At 52.5% G+C, this 18,478-nt stretch overlaps 2 protein-coding genes across 4 annotated transcripts; one reads left to right on the forward strand and one right to left on the reverse strand.

The window, feature by feature from the left end:
• Window positions 1–370: 370 nt before the first annotated feature.
• Window positions 371–10,560, reverse strand: ACAD10 (acyl-CoA dehydrogenase family member 10). 3 transcript variants are annotated; one of them, XM_087942908.1, is made up of 21 exons: window positions 10,295–10,560; window positions 9,642–9,837; window positions 9,237–9,385; window positions 8,676–8,870; window positions 7,985–8,143; window positions 7,582–7,741; window positions 7,176–7,317; window positions 6,854–6,922; window positions 6,583–6,764; window positions 6,156–6,306; window positions 5,378–5,523; window positions 4,827–5,000; window positions 4,325–4,698; window positions 3,833–3,973; window positions 3,416–3,553; window positions 2,688–2,778; window positions 2,200–2,358; window positions 1,888–2,060; window positions 1,594–1,737; window positions 1,273–1,350; window positions 371–959 (listed from the first exon to the last, which is right to left on the reverse strand). In XM_087942908.1, exons 1-21 carry the CDS (start codon window positions 10,427–10,429, stop codon window positions 804–806), a joined length of 3,312 nt encoding a protein of 1,103 aa, XP_087799034.1. In that variant the 5' UTR covers window positions 10,430–10,560; the 3' UTR covers window positions 371–803. The 3 variants fall into 3 exon arrangements, with proteins under 3 accessions (XP_087799034.1, XP_026544980.2, XP_026544981.2); XM_026689195.2 differs by having other exon boundaries at window positions 10,466–10,554; XM_026689196.2 differs by having other exon boundaries at window positions 10,499–10,516.
• An 89-nt stretch (window positions 10,561–10,649) lies between these two features.
• BRAP (BRCA1 associated protein) lies at window positions 10,650–17,550 on the forward strand. The gene is made up of 12 exons (XM_026689198.2): window positions 10,650–10,868; window positions 11,417–11,578; window positions 12,437–12,638; window positions 12,848–13,037; window positions 13,590–13,703; window positions 14,015–14,163; window positions 14,293–14,368; window positions 14,462–14,600; window positions 14,942–15,051; window positions 15,416–15,505; window positions 15,983–16,086; window positions 17,064–17,550. Exons 1-12 carry the CDS (start codon window positions 10,787–10,789, stop codon window positions 17,422–17,424), a joined length of 1,779 nt encoding a protein of 592 aa, XP_026544983.2. The 5' UTR covers window positions 10,650–10,786; the 3' UTR covers window positions 17,425–17,550.
• Window positions 17,551–18,478: the final 928 nt, after the last annotated feature.

Here is an 18,478-nt window from a genome sequence, read left to right on the forward strand (position 1 = left end):
CTTCCTTTCATTTCAGATTCTTGGGAGGGTTTGGCTTTTGAACCCAGGGCTTGGATTAGAGCAGGGGTGTCCAACCTTGGCAACTTTAAGACTTGTGGACTTCAACTCCCAGAATTCCTCAGCCAGCTTTGCTGGCTGAGGAATTCTGGGAGTTGAAGTCCACAAGTCTTAAAGTTGCCAAGGTTGGACACCCCTGGATTAGAGGGTTTTGCCCCAGTGGGAAGCCGCCTCCTGCAGAAAGCCAACTGCACAAGTGTCAAAGGGACCTTCAACTGGCCTCCAAGAACAAGAACAACCGTTCCCCAATCAGGCCTGGCTGTCCCTTTACCTGTTTTATCAGCTTCTGGATAAAACAAACCAAACTTGAGGATTTGTCAACTGAAAAACAGCAAATAGTACGTTTATTGGTGGCTTTTCTAACGCTGCATTCTGTAGCATCTTTCACAGTGTTTCCCCACCCGTGATTTCTCACCCCCTGCATGATCAAGAAGATTAAATAACCCCCAAACCACAGTCCTTGCATGGACAGACTAACAGACATCTCTTTGCAAGAAACCTTTGGCAGATTGTCCCCATCTTCTCTCTCCTCCCTGATTCCCAAAGAAAAGCAAAGATGAACTGAGTTCCCGAGATCCACAAAGTGTTCAAAATCCGGAACATCAGCCAGCAAAATCAAGAAGAGGCCAGCTGCACAGTTCTTCCATGCTCCTGGTAGAGTATTTCTGCAAATCAACTCTAGACGCTGCTGAGCCTTGCAGGAAAACGTGGCCTCTGCTCCTTAAAAACGTGGCCTGCGCGTCCGCTCAGACTCCACCGAGGCCCACCTGGCGTTTCAGTTCCATTTTCGCGATGGCTGCCTTGTGGACTTCATCAGGGCCGTCAGCCAAGCGCAGGACTCGTGCCCAAGCAAAGGCCTGGGCCAGGGGCAGATCGCTGCCCAGGCCGGCTGCGCCAAAGGCCTGGGGGGAAGAAAGGTAGGAAGCCAAGGGGAAGTTTTAAAGGTTTGCAAGTATTTGCAGGGCGGATGAAACCCCCCCAAGAGGGAATCCCGGTCCTGAGTGATCCAACCTTGATAAGTTTAAGACATGTGGACTTCACCTCCCAGAATTCCCCAGCCAGCATGGTTGCCCTCTAAAGCTGGGGGTGGTTTGGCGACTTTAAGACTTGTGGACTTCAACTCCCAGAACAGCCCATGGCTGGCCGAGGAATTCTCAGCCTTAAATTGAAGGAGAAGTTAGGCTCAAGTGTCAGAAAAGCTGCCCTGGATCTCACCTGGATAGCCCGGTCAACGACCCGCAGCGCCACCCTCGGAGCCACGACTTTGATCAGGGCAATCTCCAGAGCAGCTTCCTAGACAGGTGGAGACAGAAGCCGGTGGGGCAACAACCCCCTTCTGGAGGCTTTTCCACGCAGACCAGCAGAAAGTGGGGAAACTGACCGCTGGGCCCCTCACAAGAAGCCCCCCCCCTTCCCAGTGCATGGCAGAAAGTAGGGGGCGCCCTCTGCGGCCGTCCTGGAGCCGAAAGGAGACTTTGGGGTTCATGCCGTTCCCATCTCGGGATTCTCATCCCCCCCACACACACACATACTTACCTTGTTTCCCACGGTGTCCATGAGATGGGCTGCCTTGAGGACAAGGAGCCGGGCCTGCTCGATCTCCAGGCGGGACTCAGCCAGGTCCGCCCTAATGGTGCCCTGCTCCGCTAGCAGCTTCCCAAAGGCCACGCGGGTGCTCACCTGCCAACCAAGGCACCAGGGAGGAAGGGGTTGCCCCAAATAAGTGACCCACACAGTCTTTTTACCCCCTTCCCAAGGACCCACAGAACCAGAGCTTGCCCAGAGCGAGAGGAAACAGGGAGGCCAAGCGGCCTTTGTGGAGCTGCTCACCCGCTCCTTCATGAGGGCTACTGCTCTTTCCGCCAGGCCGATCAGCCTCATGCAGTGGTGGATCCTTCCAGGGCCCAGCCGGCCCTGGGCAATTTCGAACCCACGGCCGGGGCCGAGCAGGAGGTTCTCTTGGGGAACGCAGACGTTCTTGAAGGTCATCTGCCCGTGGCCAGCTGGAAAGGGAAAGAGGCGAGACGTTTTATGCCCACAACTCGGAGCCCCCGAGAGGCTTTGTCTGAATGGGCCACGAAGGTGCGAAAGGCCGATACCCCTCCCACCAAGCCACTGAGCAGCTAAGAGGCTCGACCTCACCTGGGGCGTCTTCCAAGCCGAAAACGCTGAGCGGCCGGGTGACGGTGAGGCCGGGGGTGTCCATGGGGACCAGCAGCATCGACTGTTGCTGGTGTCTCTGGGCTTCAGGGTTGGTCTTGCCCATAAAGAGGCAGAGCTGGCAACGAGGGTCCAGGGAACCTGCCGGAAGGAGCGAGAGGCTTTCTACGTTGAGAAAAGACGCTCCCTGAATCCGCCGGTCCTTTCGTCTCCCCTGTTGAACAGGGAGAGCTTACTGGCGACGGAACCAGGCTGTTGGTTTGGACCAGGATCAAATTGGCCCCAAACTTTGATCTCCAGGGCAGATGCCCGCTTTGGCTTTAGGACAACCTCTACGATTGTCCATCAAAGGCACGAGGAAGCTCTCCTCCCACAGCACCACTGTTGTTGTTTTTTAAATTTTAGTTTTCCCTTTGTAGCACGGAAACTCGGGGAAGTGCATTGAAACCCAGGGGCACATCCAAGCCTACCTGAAATCCACCACTTGTGCCCATTAAGAACGTAAGTGTCCTGTTCTCTGGTAATAGAAGCCTCAATGTTCGTGGCATCAGAGGAAGCGACCTAAGGGAAGACACACTTCCTTGCAGGGGCAAGTAGATCAGCACCCCTGCGTCTCTGTTCTGGACCAGACCCAGGGGTGGGATTCTAACAGTTCGCACCTATTCGCTAGAACCGGTTGTTAACATTCTAAGCAGTTGGAAGAACCGGTTGTTAGAAGAAATTACTGGACTAATCCTGTAAGGAAGGCAGGAAGGAAACATTCTGGTGTTGCTTACAGAAACAGCCTCTCCGTTAACCTTTATTACATTCTTGGCAGGACTAGACTTCCTGTCTCAGGAGCTTCTCTGGAGTTTTTTCCCCTCCTTTGCTGGTACTTTGCTTGTGTGGAGTGACCATTCAAAGTTGCAATGGCACTGAAAAAAGTGGCTTATGACCATTTTTCAAACATTTTTCAAACGACTGTTGCATCATCCCCACAGTCATGAGAGGCCAGGCGAGGAGATGCGAGCCTCGATGTGAGTGATGTTGAGTTGGCCACGCCCATCCAGTCACATGACAACCAAACCATGCCCACCAGCTAAGACACGCCCACAGAACCAGTTGTTTAAAAAATTGAATCCCACCCCTGACCAGTCTGGAGCTTCCTCCGTGGATCCAAGAAAACCCTGAGACGTGTGGGACGGAGGTGGGCACCGACCTGGGGTTCGGTCATGGCAAAGCAGGAGCGGATCTTGCCTTCCAGCAAAGGCACCAGCCAGCGCTCCTTCTGGGCTTCTGTGCCGTAGCGTACCAACACTTCCATGTTGCCAGTGTCTGGAGCAGAGCAATTGAAGACCTGGAGAAGGCAACCGTGATTAGCTGAGGGGGTTAGTCAAAGAGAGGGCGGAGCATTTCTTGGATCTGGAAACGATGGGCTACGTAATTCTTCGGTGGGAGCGGAGACGGCCCTTAACCGTTTTCAGAAGGGAAGGCAATCAAGTAGACCAAACAAGGTTGGCAGGGCGTTTGGGGTCTGGAGGGATGAATGGCCCTTCTGGGATAGAGGAGGCACACCGAGGTCGTGGCCTCAGCCTTCTGCCCAAGCGTGTCCCCATGGGGGCTTTCTCCTGGGTACCTCGGGGGCATAGACTGAAGTCCCCATCAGTTCACTTAAGTGGGCAAATTCCACGTTGGTCAAGCCTGCTCCGTATTTCGCCTCGGGATCACTCTCCAAGGGCAAGAAAAGGTTCCAGAGCCCCTCGGATTTTGCCTTCTCCTGCAGGACAAGAAGAAAGAGAGGAGAGAGAAAGATGAGGAGCATGGGGGAATTCTGGGAGTTGACGCCCACGCATCTTAAGGCTGCCGTGGTTGAGAATCTCTTCTTTAGCTCCTTGCCTTCACCCTTCCAACCAAAATCAGATCATCCGAGATTCACTGCCCTTTGCTCTAATCCCCTCTTATTCCTCCTCCTGTGAGTGACGAAACTTGAGCTTGCAAGCTTTTTGGGGCAGGAGGCCAACCCCCCATTTAATCGTTTTGCAAAGCGCCACTCGTCCCTTGATAAAGCCGTGTCCCCGTGGCCACCAACCACGAAGCTGGCCAGGTTTCTCAAGGACCAGGAACTTGCCTTCAGTTCTTCTACCAGAGAATGGGGAGTCCACCTACTCGGGGAAGACTGGTGGTCTCGCAGGAGCTGCTCAGACGGGTAAATGTGGGAATCCATGAATCTCTTCAGCTTGTGGTGCAGCTCCAGGACGCGGCTGGGCAGGCCCTCAGGAGAGAGGACCAGCTGGGGCTCGGATGCAGGGCTCCGCGTGGCGTAGTCTCTCTTTGGGAGCAGCCTTGCGCCAGCCCACGTCCTGAATGTCCTGATGGGTGCTCCAGAACTGGGCAGCTCCCTGAAGATCCGGAAGCCTTCCTTCGTGGCAAAATCCCAGGCAAGGCCCGCCATGAACTCCGCACGCTTCCCAGCGCTTTCGGCTGTTGCTGAACTGGCCTGGCCTGGGTGGGGGAAAAGCACAGATGGCTCAGTGGTCAGTACCTTTTGGAGTCGCCCCCTCCCCGTCCTGCAGGGTGGGCAGTTCCCAGCGCTTTTCCTGTCCACCCACAGAACCCCAGAGCAGAGTCACCTGCGAGGAAGCGCTTGTAGACCCCCTGTAGGATGGCAGCCACTCTGAAAAAGGAAAAGGCCATGTAGAAGTGCCAGTTGTCGACCGGAGGGATGTCTCGGTGACGGCAGTACATCTGCAGGTAGGCTTCTGCCCTGGGAATGGCCAGCTGGTTGAGGTCACAGTCACTCAAGCCTGGAAAGAGGCAAGCTGGGTTAGCCCTGGGCCAAGCGCCAGACTGGGATCGCGGTCGTGCTATCTTCTTCCTCCTCCTCCATGAAGGAATAGAGGGAAAGCTGAACCTCTGTAAATACCTGGGACAGGAAACCCTCATCTTCCCACCTGGCCGAGCTGCCAATCTGGGTCTTACAGGCCAGCTCTTGCAGGAGAGTCTCCAGCATCCCATCAACTCAGGTGATAAAGGCCCTCGTGGTCCCCCGGAGAGGCCCTTCCCTCTCTGCTCCAGAGACTGGACAGCCGCAAAGACCTCCAAGGCCCTTTCCAACTCTGGTACTCCGCCGTTTAATGGGGACACCTCTGTTTACACCCCATGCTTGGCAATACGCAGGCACCTTTTATGATGCTGCAATCCGAAGGCATGAAATACGGCAGGCAGTTATAGGCCACGTCGCAGAGCGGGTCCCCCAAGGTGGAGAGCTCCCAGTCAAGGACAGCAACAACTTCCAGTTTCTCAGGGTGGAAGATAAGATTGTCCAGCCTACAAGGGGGAAAACAGCCACGGCCGAAAAGCCCAGTCGGTCACAAGGGCATCTCTGCCCACGCCGGAACTGCAACTCCAACCCAGCAGAACGGAGAAGATTTGCTGCAAAGCAAGGCGGACGATTTTCTGATGACCAAGCATCCCACGAGTTGAGGAGGGGTCCCAAAACACATCAGGCTTAGGAGAAAGTTTCCTTCCTCTTTTTTTTTTTTTTAATAGAAAACTAAATTAAGTCTTTTCTTCTGGTTTGGGGGTTTCTGGGGGCTGCTGGGGGCTGAGGTCCAGGTTCTCCCTAATTTTAATGAACCGCAAAGCCAATTGTTTTTTGAGGGGTGAGAGTGAGGACACTTCTTCCCCCCCCCGCCTCCCAATTTTCCAATTGGTGCACATTCTGCAGAGAAAAATTAAAGGTCCTGCATCAGCTGAGAACCAGAGGCAGGTTTATTTCCTAGGCTGGAAGGGATGCATTCTGAAACGTTATTTCAGGGCCTGTAGCACACAAAGGATTGGTCCCAAGTCTCCATTTCCTTGTTTTAAAAGACACACACACACAAACACACACATTCCTACTTTCCTGCTTCTAAAAAGGCTTCTGTAAAACCAGTAGAAATACAACAGGTGAGCCGTACCTGAAATCTCCATGAACAATCGAGAGCTGCTCGCTGGCTGGAAGGTGGGACGGGAACCATTTGAGGAGCCTCTCCATGGCCGGGATTGTGTGGGTCTCCGTGGCTCGATATTGCTTGCTCCACGTCTGGATTTGCCGCTGGACGTAATTGCCTACAATGTTAATATCTCCGTTTATCCTCTTCTTTGAAGAAAAAAAAACCCCTACAAAAATCCATTTTAAACGGGTACAAGCTTACAATCTCAGAGAAACCAAAAAGGTTCCCGAGTTTAATTTTTCTCTCTCATCCCCTGGAGGGCTGTTTCTTCCAGAAATGTCCATGCACCAAGCTGAAGCTTTCTTTCCATCAGAGGATCCAATTTTATTTTAACAGAACCCCAAATACGAGAGTTCCTGCAAGGAAGCGGCAGAGAGGGGGCTTTGCCTACCATGTTTCCCATAATCCTCCAGGCCAACAGTTTGGATGTCCACACTGTGGATTTGACAGAGGACGCTGTTCATGGCACTATAAACCTCCATCCGCTGGTGAGGCTCCAGCTCCGGAAGAGAAGGGTCCTTGAAGATCCGGCCGGGGCTGTACTCCATCAGGTAGAAGGGGGTGCCGATGACACTGGAGCAACATCAGGGCGTTAGTAGGCCATCGTGAGGTTTTCAGCCCCCCAAAACGCCATCCCATGCGGAACTGGGCCCGGGACTCACCTCGAATCTTCACATAAGGCCAGGACTTTTGGAACAGGGATTCCAGTATCCCTGAGGGCCTTCAGAACCCTGCCCAAGAGAAACAGAAGAGAATTAAGGTGGGAAGAGGTGCTGTGGGAGGAGGAGAAGAAAAAGAAGAAGAAATAATCATATTCATAGATGTGGTGCCCTTCAGATGCTTTGGCTTATGATATTCTTGCTGCCAACTAACGTCAAGAATGAAGATGGCAACCCACAGGGCTGGGAGCTTTCCTTGTTAGCACTGCCACATCATAGGTAAACGGGGGAGCCTCTTTATCACTATATTTGCTGGATTTTTCACCTGTATTCTCTCTCTACCGCGTGAGCAGAGGGCAAGAGCTTCCCCGGCGGCTTCTTCCTTAGAACCAACCGACGGTCCCCAAATCTGACGTAGTAAGTCGGGTTGGACTGCCCGTGACTGAACTGCTGCAGCTCCAGAGAACCTGCAAAGTCGCAGCCAAGGAACAGGCCACGTGAGCCAGAGGGCCCCAGGAGGCCCCGCACGGAATTCGGGGTTCCCTCTGTTGTATCTCGGCAACTCTGCAAAGCGAGAGGGTTTGGAGGGGAAGTTTGGCCCCCATCTGCACCCTTCTACCATTCAAGGTCCTTGGCTTTTTTACAGGAGCTGCTAACGGGACCACTACCGAATATTCCCAATAAAGGCAACCCCTGCCTCCCACACAAAAGGGGAACATCAACTTCTGTACCTTTCACTTGGGCCCCCAAGACGTTTTCAAGATACTTTTGTAGAGGTGCTGTGGGGATTTCCATGGCCGGCCTCACAGGAGACACGTAAGGAACCACGCAACGCAAAGGGAAAGCGAGGCAGGTCTCTAATTCTTGAATTGCAGAGTCCGCATCATCGACCTGAGCAGAGGAAGGAACGGAGGAGCTGAAGCAGCAAATAGGCGTGGAAGAACCCTGTATTTAAAACAAAGAGTTTCCACGCACAAAGCAAGTACATCTGCAACTACCTCTGCTGGGGACAAATGACAAAAAAGTAGGGCTAGATATTTATATCTAGAGAATAGCTTCAAGAACAAAGGCTGACTGAAGGAGGTGAGGTCAGCTCTGGGAAGACTCATTTTAAAAGCATTCTCCTTCCTTCACCTTCAGGGTCTTAATGCCAAGTTGGCTGGCAGCTTTGAGGTTCTGTCCGATGTCATCCAGGAAGATGGACTCCTTGGCCAGGACACCCAGGTGCTCCAAGCACAGCTGGTAGATCCGAGGGTCGGGTTTGCACACCCCTTCCCGACAAGATTCCACAATCTGGGAGACAAAAGCCCAACACCAGGCAGGCAGGCAGGATGGATTGGGGAAGGGATTTGAAAATACAATAAATAGAACAGAAAGAGCAAATGGCATCTTATGTTTCGCGTGAGGGTTTAAGGTTATGTTCTTCCTTCAAGGTTTCATTTATGGCCTTAAAGATATTAACCAAGCAATAACAGAATGTACTATTTCATGCAGTTGCTTAATCAAGTAAGAAATTTGGCTAGCCAGAGGCTTCCAATTAATTTTTTTTAAAAAAAAAAAAAGATTTTTTTTTTAAATAAAGGCAGTTAGATAATCATCAGTTGAACAAGGAGATCTGAGGGGTCCAAATAGCCAAGATACTGAATCTTTCTTCTAAGATATTCCATTATGGGAGCTACATAGAGAAAAATAAAATTCATTTTCCTTCACAAGCCCTCAGTACTCCTGTGCAAGTTTAGGCAAGCATAATTATTAAGCTATAACTATCGTGATGAAGCAACAGCCCCATGGAATGGGAGTTTCTTGCGGAGCACAAAGAACGTACCACATCAAATTGCTTTCTGTCTATAGGTAGAAAACTCTCTCCACTTTCTAGATAAAAGTTGTTCGTCAAAACGGCCGCCTTGAGACCTCTGGCTCTGATGCACTTTACGGCCTCGGTCATAGCAGGGAGCTGGTCCGACATTTCTATTCTGGTTAGTTCAAAAAGGAAAGAGTCTGCTGGAACAGAAGCATTTGCCTGGAGAGGGAAAGAGAAATGTTGGGTGCTTTTTTCAACGAAGAAGTAAACAGCAATCGTCTTATGTAGTTTATTAATTCAATTGTAGAGTTTCTCTCTCTCTTTTGTTTTTTGTTTTTTGATTAGAAAAAAACCAGCCTAATTTCTGAGATATCGTGGTAGCTATAAACTCTTTTAAATTCCCAACACAGTGATGGATCTTTTCTGGTTGAGCTCATCTAACTCGTGGCATTATGGAAAAAACCAAACAAGCTAGTTGGGAAAAAGGACATTAACCTTGAGGCTGTTCATCCATACATTCAGCTCGAGACCCTCCTCCTCCACCCTCACTCATCCCACAGGAACCAACGGGGAAAACTGGCTTACAATTCTGGAGCACTGTTGTCTGAACTCTTGCAGAAATTCCGCCCACTTCAGCTCCCCTCTCATGAACCGCATCCAGGGCCTCTCCTCACCCCCAGATCTTAAGGCCTCTTTGATGGTGCCGGCGGGGACACAATTCCGAATTTCCCAATCTAAACAAAGGCAGGGAGTCCGGTGAGGAGGTCATATCCCTCTCTTGGGACCCAGAAGATTTTAAGCATAATGTAGCATATACTGCAATTAAGCAGCACAGGAGTAAAGCCGACACCGAGGAAGCGTCGGGAATCACGGTGTGAACTGGTGCTCCAGAAGGTGGGAGAAATTCAACAGCGGAAAGCCGGGAAATTTCAAACAGACCCAGCAGAGGGAAGAGAAGGTGACGGAATAAACTCTGGGAAAACCACCTACCCGTGGCCAGCTTGTACGGAGAAGGGAGGAGAACTCCACCCATGTCAAAGATCACCGCTCTGTAGGGACAGGATGCGTAATTCCTCCACCGGGCCCCGTCTGGCGGTTTGTGCCAGGGAGACCGAAGGATCGGTCCCCTCCTTGCAGGGCAGCCGCAAAAGGCTTGGAAAACTCTCCCGAAACCCATGCTCTGGCCCTGCGCGTGTCAAAGGAGAGGGAAGGGCTTCAGAGACTCGTCCAAAAGAGAATATCGGGGCACATTTACACATTTACATTTATGACCTTAATGATACCGGGCACATGTTTTGAAGAGATGTGGACTACTGTGTAGATTTTTTGGGGGGGGGAAGCCCCGTCGCTTCTTAGGGGGCCAGTGTTTCTCAGCTTTGGCCTCTTGAAGATGGGTGGAGGGCAAGTGCCCCCTCCCCAGCCAGGAATTCCGGGAGTTGATGCCCACCCATCGTTTAAGTGGCCGCGACGACGGAGAAACACCGTCACCCAGGAGCATCATTTCCAGAGGCTCCCAAAAAGGGCCCAAGAAAAGCAGGGATCAGAGATGCCCCTTCCTGGAGGGTCCCTTCCCAGCAGCCCCCACCCCAAAACACAGGGGGAACCTGGAGGCAGATCCCCCTTGGCATCTCCAGCCTGCCGACCTTCCCAGCCCCCGACAGATGCGCTGGACTCCAACTCCCATTGGCCCCAGCCTTTCCCCTGGGAGGCTCTTCCTCCTCCTCCTGCAGGGCTCTTTGAAAGCCAAAGACAGGCTGTGGGGCGACTACACCACCCATCCTCCGCAGCCAAGGCACCCCATGCTCCACTCCTACCCACTCCCCCCGCCCTCCGGGGAGATCTTTCACCGACGAACCGCCACTGCAGCGGAGCAGGCGAGAGCCCTTCCGGGTTTGGAAGCGGGCAGGAGGAGGAGGAGGAGGAGGAGTCATAAGCCACGCCCACCGCTCCCCGCCCACTCGCCCCGCGTGACCGCAGGGCGCCTGCGCGCCGCCCCTCCGGCCGCCCGTGTCAAAGGTCAGGAGGGCGGGGAGGCGGAAGCGCTGGGCGATCCGAGGGGCTCCCGTGTCTCCCGTTTCCCTCCCGCCCGAACTCGGACCCCGCAGGCCCGGGACCCTCCGCGGGGGGCGGCCCTTATGAGTGTGTCCCTGGTGGTCCTTCGCTTGGAGCTGGCCGAGTCTTCGCCCGTACCGGGCGACTTCTCTTACAGCGCTGCCGGTGAGGCCGCGGGGCGGCGGGCAGGGGACGTGGGGACACGGCTAGAGGGGGCCAGGAGGGCGGGGGAGGAAGCCGCGGGCCGCGAAAGCCGAAACGTTGAGGTCCTGCTGCCTAAATCCGGTGTTTTTCACGCGTAAGACGGGCGGACTTCAACTCCCAGAATCCCCCACCCACCAGGATTCTGGGAGTTGAAGTCCACCCAGCTTCAACGCTCCCGTGCTTGAAAAACACCAATTTAGAGGCAGGGGTCTCGAACCTGGGCCCCTTGAAGACGGGAGGACTTAAAGGGGCCCAGGTTCGAGACCCCCTGATTGAGAGCAACATCTGTCAGGCCCCCGTTATTGACTTCTCTCCTTTTGTGGGCCTGTTTATGTGTTTAGCAACTCGACGGGAGGCTCTGGGCCTGTTTGTAGGGCGGAGGACGAACAGCCCCTAGCCTGACTAGCTCAGCACATGTGCCGGGTTCGGGTTGAGCTGGTCTGGGGTGGCTGCGGTTGGGTTGTGCGGAGACTCTAACCACCGGGCGGATCCTCCTGCTCCTCCTCCAGCTACTGAGATGTCTGATGAGGCGATGCAGGAGACGTCGCTGGCGGCTGCCGCAGTGACCTTGGATGGCAAGGCGCCCGTGGAGAAGGCGACCATAATCCACCAACACATCGGCCGGCGGGAGATGACAGATGTGATCATTGAGACGATAAAGCCGGATCCAGGTACCTGCGACACATTGTTTTGTGCCCCCAAGCAGAAGGATGAGTGATACATTTCTCTAGGATGTAGCCAAGTTTAAGACTTGTGGACTTCAACTCCCAGAATTCCTGAGTTAACATTGACTGGAGGAGGAATTCTTGGAGTTGAAGTCCACCAGTCTTAAAGCTGTCAAGTTTGAAGACCCCCGATGTAGAGAATGATTGGCACAAGTGGATAAGCACTATTTGATTGGAGTTGTGTATATTTCATGGCGTATGTTTGTTTATATGTCTCTCTGTCTGTCTGTCTGTCCGTCCATCCATCCATCCTCCCTGGTTGTTCAGCAGCTGTTGAAGGCCAGGCAAAACCTATCTTCCGAGGCCAGCTTGGCATCTAGCTGCTTAAGCAAGAATTTTAAGGCTCCTTTTGTTCACAAAAATGCAGAGAATTGCATCTGGGCAGGCAGGCTGTTAAACAGATTCACTTGCAAGCAACTTTTCTGCAAGCTTGTTTGCAAGGCACCATTTCAAGTGATTCTCGAAGTCTGCCGATTAATTTTTCATGAGCGTAGGAATCAATAAGACCAGTAATCAGAAATTAGTACTTCGCTCTGGATTGTTACTGGCAATATTTAATCTTCTGGTACAGCGTCGCTCAGAAATATGAGCTGGTGTCTGAGCAGTTTCTCTGGATTCAGAATCTTAACGGCCTATTTTTACACTTGATAAAACATTTCTAAGAAATTTCCTGCCGTTCTTTTGCCATTGTCTCAAAGCGGTACCTTCCCTTTTAATGAGAAAAAAATCTTAAATAAATAAATATGGATTGCAGCTGGGAAGTGTCAGTTTTCTAACTTATCTGTTTTTGGATTTCTGAAAAAGAGGAGGCGAAAGAGATGATGGACAAAGTTGGTGCAGCTGAGGCTTCCTCCACTGAGGATCACAATACTCAGGATAGCCAAAGTGGAACCAGTGGGACTACCCTGGATTCTCCCTCAAAGCAGCTCCCCGACCAGATCTCCTTTTTCAGTGGGAATCCATCGGTTGAAATAGCTCACGGCATTATGCACCTCTACAAGACAAAGTAAGAAAGCAGGACTCACACATTAAATGCTTTAAGGCAGGGGTCTCCAAAGCTGGCAACTTTTAAGACTTGTGAACTTCAGCTCCCAGAATTCCCCTGCCAGCAAGTCCAGATGTCTTAAAAGTAGTTAAGATTGGTGAACGCTGCATTATAGAGTCGAAGCAGAAACAATGGACTTGCTGACCGGTCTTCATTCTTCCCTTGTGCAGCAAAATGACCTCCTTAAAGGAAGAGGTGCGACGCAGCGCCATGCTGTGTATTCTCACAGTCCCTGCCACAATGACCAGCCACGACCTCATGAAGTTTGTGGCGTCTTTTTATGATGACATCGAACACATGAAAATCATCCGAGATTCCACCCCAAACCAGTACATGGTGCTCATCAAATTCCGGACGCAGGTAAGAACAAAGAGTGACTTCCGCTTTGGGCTGAAGGCTCCTTCCATGCCTCTCCTATCTGGTTGTGATCCAAAAACATATACACTGCTCCTACAACTCGGGGAAAATGGGAACCGTTATTGATAGCTGGACTAGAAAGTCCTGACTGTGAGAGGGGAAGGGGCTGTGTGAGCGAGTGCCGCTGGCCTCTTCTTATATAATTTATTTTTTGAGGAGAGGGGTGAGAAGTTAAGGAAAACGGTGAGCCACGGTGGCGCAGTGGTCAGAGTGCAGTACTGCAGGCTACTTTTGCTGACTGGCAGCTGCCTCCAATTTAGCAGTTCAAATCTCACCAGGTTCAAGGTTGACTCAGCCTTCCGTCCTTCTGAGGTCGGTAAAACGAGGACCCAGATAGTTGGGGGCTGACTCTGTAAACCGCTTAGAGAGGGGCCGGAAAGCACCGTGAAGCGATGTATAAGCCTAAGTGCTATTGCTACGGTGCTAAAAAGGACCTCTGATCAATTCCAACGATTCAATTTCCCTCCCGACTGTTCTCCTCTGGCTTCTGTGCAGGCCGATGCAGACGGCTTCTACATGGCTTGCAACGGTCGGCAATTCAACTCCATAGAAGAAGACGTTTGTCAGCTCGTCTATGTGGAAAGGGCAGAGGTCTTCAAGTCGGAAGATGTAAGCGGTTGCTGCTTCTCTGTTTTCTCTCTGGCGGGGGAGATCTTTCCCCAGTTAGCCTTCTTCCAGTGTGAGATGCAACTGAAGCGAGGGGGGGGGGGTGTCACAGTGGGGATAATATGGGGATAATAAGGCCCAGCAGCCTTTTCTGATGCTCCAGAGGAAATTCTAACAGATCAGCTTGTAGAGGTTCCCAGTTGCTGTTCATTGCAGCTGGAAGGTGGACTGGCTAAGGCAGGGTTTTGCAACCTGCTGGCTGGGGAATTCTGGGAGTTGAAGTCCATTCACCAGGGTGTCCTCTCCTCCTGCAGGGGGCCAGCCTGCCCGTCATGGACCTGACCGAGCTCCCCAAATGCACCGTCTGCTTGGAGAGGATGGATGAATCGGTCAACGGGATCCTGACCACGGTCTGCAACCACAGCTTCCACAGTCAGTGTCTGCAGCGGTGGGAGGACACCACGTAAGACACTCCCCCACATGAGGGCGGAAAGGGGGATCAGAGCGGGGGTGGGTGGGGAGCAAAGGCGATCCAGAAGGTCAAGGCCGGGCGACCTAGTTTGGAGTCCTCAAGGCATTCTCCCTTCTCCAGGTGCCCCGTCTGCAGGTACTGCCAGACTCCAGAACCTGTGGAAGAAAACAAATGTTTTGAATGTGGAGTCCAAGAAGTGAGTGAGTCCGTGTCGGTTCAGAAATCAGCCGTGTTGCTTCTTGGGAAATAGAATTTGGACATCGGTTGTCTTCCTCCTCCTGTTCTACAGAACCTTTGGATATGCCTCATCTGCGGGCACATCGGATGCGGGCGTTATGTGAGTCGGCACGCCTACAAGCACTTTGAGGAGACACAACACACCTACGCCATGCAGCTGACCAATCACAGGGTCTGGGACTACGCCGGGGGTAAGCCCTGTTCCACAGACCCGACCCCCCCAGCCACACCCCAGAGTGGACCACCCCCTTAACAAGTTGGGGAGATCCCCCTGTCCATCTACTTTCCTACGATCAGAGAGGGCTCCGTTCTTGAGAGCAAAACTTGTATTCCTTGGGTGGGGAGAAGTTGAGGGCCACCAAAGACCAGTTCTTTACTTTCAAAAGAGCCAGCTCACCTTTCCAAGTTCTCTGCCAGGTGAATCTTCTCACTTTAACCTGAAGGCGGGCACAAGTTGGAGCTGGTGACCCCTGAGCTGCTTCGATTCGGGCCTTGATTCAGGATGACCAGTTGGCTGTTGTCTTTTCTCCAGACAATTACGTCCACCGCCTGGTGGCCAGCAAAACGGACGGCAAGCTGGTTCAGTACGAATGTGAGGGGGATGTGTGTCAGGAAGAGAAAATCGATGCCTTACAACTAGAAGTAAGTGTGTGTCAGTGCTCTTCCCAGGTGGTTCGTTTGGGGAGACTTTCACGGCTAACTCAACGGATGATGCCCTGTGGAATGTTTGTCATCGTCTGGGGTTGTCTTTTCTTGAGTGTAACTTGGAGTTGGGGAGACTCCTGCGATGGGATTCCATCTCTCCTCTAGAGCAGAGATCTCCAATCCTGGCCACTTTAAGACTTGTGGACTTCAACTCCCAGAGTTCCTCAGCCAGCTTTGAGGAACTCTGGGAGTTGAAGTCCACAAGTCTTAAATTGCCCAGGGTTGGAGACCTCTGCTCTAGAGAACGTAAGGATGGCTTGTCTACTTTCTCTCTCTCTCTCTCTCTCTCTCCTGAATGCAGTATTCCTACTTGTTAACCAGCCAGCTGGAGTCCCAGCGCATCTACTGGGAGAACAAGATCGTCCGAATAGAAAAGGACACGGCCGAAGAAGTAAGTTCCTTCGGAATGTTTTGTTCCCGTGGTCAGCAGGAACCAGATTTCAGGGCCAGATTGATCTCCTTCCATTTTTGCATGCATGGTGGATGTCAGTCAGCCACTTTGCTCCTGGGGCCCAAGCCCAGCCAAGAAGCCCCCTGAGGAGGGCTCAGGATCTCAAGGGCCTTGGAGGTAGCCGTGCTGGAGTAAGGAAGCCACTTCACAGGGTGGTTTCTTCTCTCTGCCCAGTGTGTGTTCCCTCTTCCAAAGCAGAGTCCATCCTTTTCTAAGGGAGCTCCAGGAATATTCTCCCAAGGAATTGGTAGTAAACAAGATGTTCGTTTCCCAACCCAAAGGATAACATTTCGCTGTAGCAATTACTACTCACCCAGAAAACATCCTGAGAAGAATGACCCTGTGTCAGATTCTGAGCCATGCAGAGAGCATCCATCTGGACCTTAAAACACCCTTTTTTTCAAATATTATTTGCAGATCAACAACATGAAAGCCAAATTTAAAGAGACGATTGAGAAATGCGACTCACTGGAACACAGACTGAACGACTTGCTGAAGGAGAGGCAGTCGGTCGAAAGGAAGTGGGTAACTTTCAGAACTTTGAACTGGGTGCTCCTAAATTAGCCATCCGGGTGCGAAATGCACATATGTGATCGGTGAATCTAGTCCTGCATCCCCCACCCCTGTGGACCAGCAGGTTTTCCTCTTGGTCTGGAATTAACGTCCTGAGGAGTGACAGACAGGTGCTCCTCCACACACAGCTATGATGGGAACCTGCCCATTACAGTTATAGAATAGTCACATGACCTGGTTTTTTTTTTTATGCTTTATTATTATTATTATTATATATATTTTGCAACAGTCATTCAGCAAATGCCGCACTTGTGAGACGCACCAAAGGCTCGCTGGGGCAGGGTTTTGCTGAAGACAGGAAGGGCTAGCTTTTGGCAAAGCCATCGTGAAAGGCAGTCGCGGAACGCTGCCCAGAGCCGTAAATGAAGCCCCCATCTAGACTTAGACTAATTTTAGTGTCAACTTTGAATGTACACTAATCGGCATACATTAAAGTGAGATTTGGTGGCCTACAACTCTCAGAGGGCCTCCACCTCCAGGGGCCTGAGCGCTTCAGTTGCAGTCATAGGAATTTGGGGGGGGGATTTCAAATTTGAGTCATAATTCTCCATTATTTGTTGTAACTTCAAACGGTGGCAAGTCAAGGACTGCAAGTATTAAATCCTAGGTTAAGGGTCTTCAAACTTGGCAAGTTTAAGATGTGTGGACTCTTCAACTCACAGAATTCCTGAGCTGACATGACTGGAGGAGGAATTCTGGGAGTTGAAGTCCACAAGTCTTCAAGCTGCCAAGTTTGAAGACCCCGTCTAGAGGGGTGAAATATTTTCCAGGGCACGCAGGCTTGTCAGACTGTTCAGGGAGCCAGTGGTGCTTTATCAAGAGGCAGAAAATCGCTGCTCCTTTTATCCCAGTAAAGATCCTTTCGCTGCTGCTGCTCCTGCCGCTGCCACCGCCGCTGCCTCAGTTCCCCCTTCTCCCCTCCCAGGTGCAGCCAGCTAAGCACCAAGGTGTCCAAGCTGACCAACGAGCTGAAGGAGGAGCAGGAGATGAACAAATGCCTGCGGGCCAACCAGCTCCAGCTCCAGAACCAGCTGAAGGACGAGGAGAAGCTCCTGAAGGAGACCTGCGAGCAGAAGGACCTCCAGATCACCGAGGTCCAGGAGCAGCTCCGCGACGTCATGTTCTACCTGGAGACCCAGCAGAAGATCAACCACCTGCCTGCCGAGGCCAGGCAGGAGATCCAGGACGGGCAGATCAACATCCCCGTGGCCTCTCCGGCGGGTTCCTCCGCGGGGGGCAGCGGGAAGCCCTCCTCCCGCAAGGGAAGGGGCAAGAGGGGCAAGTGACCACCAGCAGGCACAGAGGCAACGGAGGTGACCACCATCGGGTGCAGGAAGGGTGTCGGGAGGGCGAAGCGGGCAGCGTGGTCTGTTTTGGCAAAAAGAGGCTGGGAAACCTAGCCAAGGGACGAGCGTCCGGTCTCTGGATCCTTTGCACTAAACCCTTGGGCCACCGACGGCCCTGCAGGCGCCTTTTCCTCTGCTCGCTAGCTTGCCTTAGGCTCTCCGTAGGGAAACCCTCACCGGCTGCCGGGCCTTCCCTCCCTCCCTCCCTGCCCTCCCTCTCTCTGCTGCCCCTTCCCTGGGGGTCTTTCGGCTCTGCAGGTTTCGCCCAAGGAGAAAAAGAAGTGCAGGAACCAACACGAGCCTTAGGTTTTATTTCGGAAGGAGCAGGCAGGGCTGCGGTGGCTTGACGTCCAGCCTACGCTGAAAGCGATACCTGAATGTCGGCTTCCCTCCCCAGGATGAATTGTGGGGCGGGGGAGTTAGTGGCCTTGGGAGGAGGTGGGCCCAGTGCAGACGGAACCCTGACCGGGTGCTGGAGAATCAGGGCTGGAGTCCTTTGATTGGGGCGCCTGCCAGGGGAATGTGCCTCTCTTTCTTGATACGCTTTCGGTTCTTATGTGGTCCCTTCCTTCCTTCCTTCCTCCTTTCCTTCCTTCCCTCCCTCCTTTCCTTCCTTCCTCCTTTCCTTCCTCCTTTCCTTCCTTCCACCCTCCCTTCCTCCTTCCCTTTCTTCCTTCTTTCTTTCTCCTTTCCTTCCTTCCTTCCACCCTCCCTTCCTCCTTCCCTTTCTTCCTTCTTTCTTTCTCCTTTCCTTCCTTCCTTCCTTCCTTCCCTCCTTCCCTTCCCTTCCTCTTTCCCTCTCCTTTCTTTGCAGCTGAATCTCTTTTCCCTGCTACACTTGATCCCTGGCCGTACATTTTGTGGGGTCTCGTCCCGTCCCGATTCCCACCTTTGCCGTTTAGGGAGATTGTATCACTGTGTGTGTGTTTGTGCGTGTTTGCCCTGGCTCCCGTTGTGTAGCTTCCGCTCTGTGCCGTGCATGTCCATTGCAGAG

The sequence above is a fragment of the Notechis scutatus genome, chromosome 13, assembly GCF_049901735.1.
Source record: "Notechis scutatus isolate UNSWTSFEM ecotype Mainland chromosome 13, rNotScu1.2, whole genome shotgun sequence".
NCBI lineage: Eukaryota > Metazoa > Chordata > Lepidosauria > Squamata > Elapidae > Notechis > Notechis scutatus.

Bases quoted from the DNA above. Each gene is read 5' to 3' on its own strand.
- ACAD10 (XM_087942908.1), bottom strand. From the start codon at position 10,429: ATGGGTGGTGTAGTCGCCCCACAGCCTGTCTTTGGCTTTCAAAGAGCC. The intron at 6,923-7,175 runs GTGAAAAATCCA...TCTCTTGGGCAG, and splicing joins GCGGTAGAGAGAGAATACAG to GGTTCTGAAGGCCCTCAGGG. The intron at 960-1,272 runs GTGAGATCCAGG...TCTTCCCCCCAG, and splicing joins TCGTTGACCGGGCTATCCAG to GCCTTTGGCGCAGCCGGCCT.
- BRAP (XM_026689198.2), top strand. From the start codon at position 10,787: ATGAGTGTGTCCCTGGTGGTCCTTCGCTTGGAGCTGGCCGAGTCTTCG. The intron at 11,579-12,436 runs GTACCTGCGACA...TTTCTGAAAAAG, and splicing joins GACGATAAAGCCGGATCCAG to AGGAGGCGAAAGAGATGATG. The intron at 16,087-17,063 runs GTGGGTAACTTT...CTCCCCTCCCAG, and splicing joins AGGCAGTCGGTCGAAAGGAA to GTGCAGCCAGCTAAGCACCA.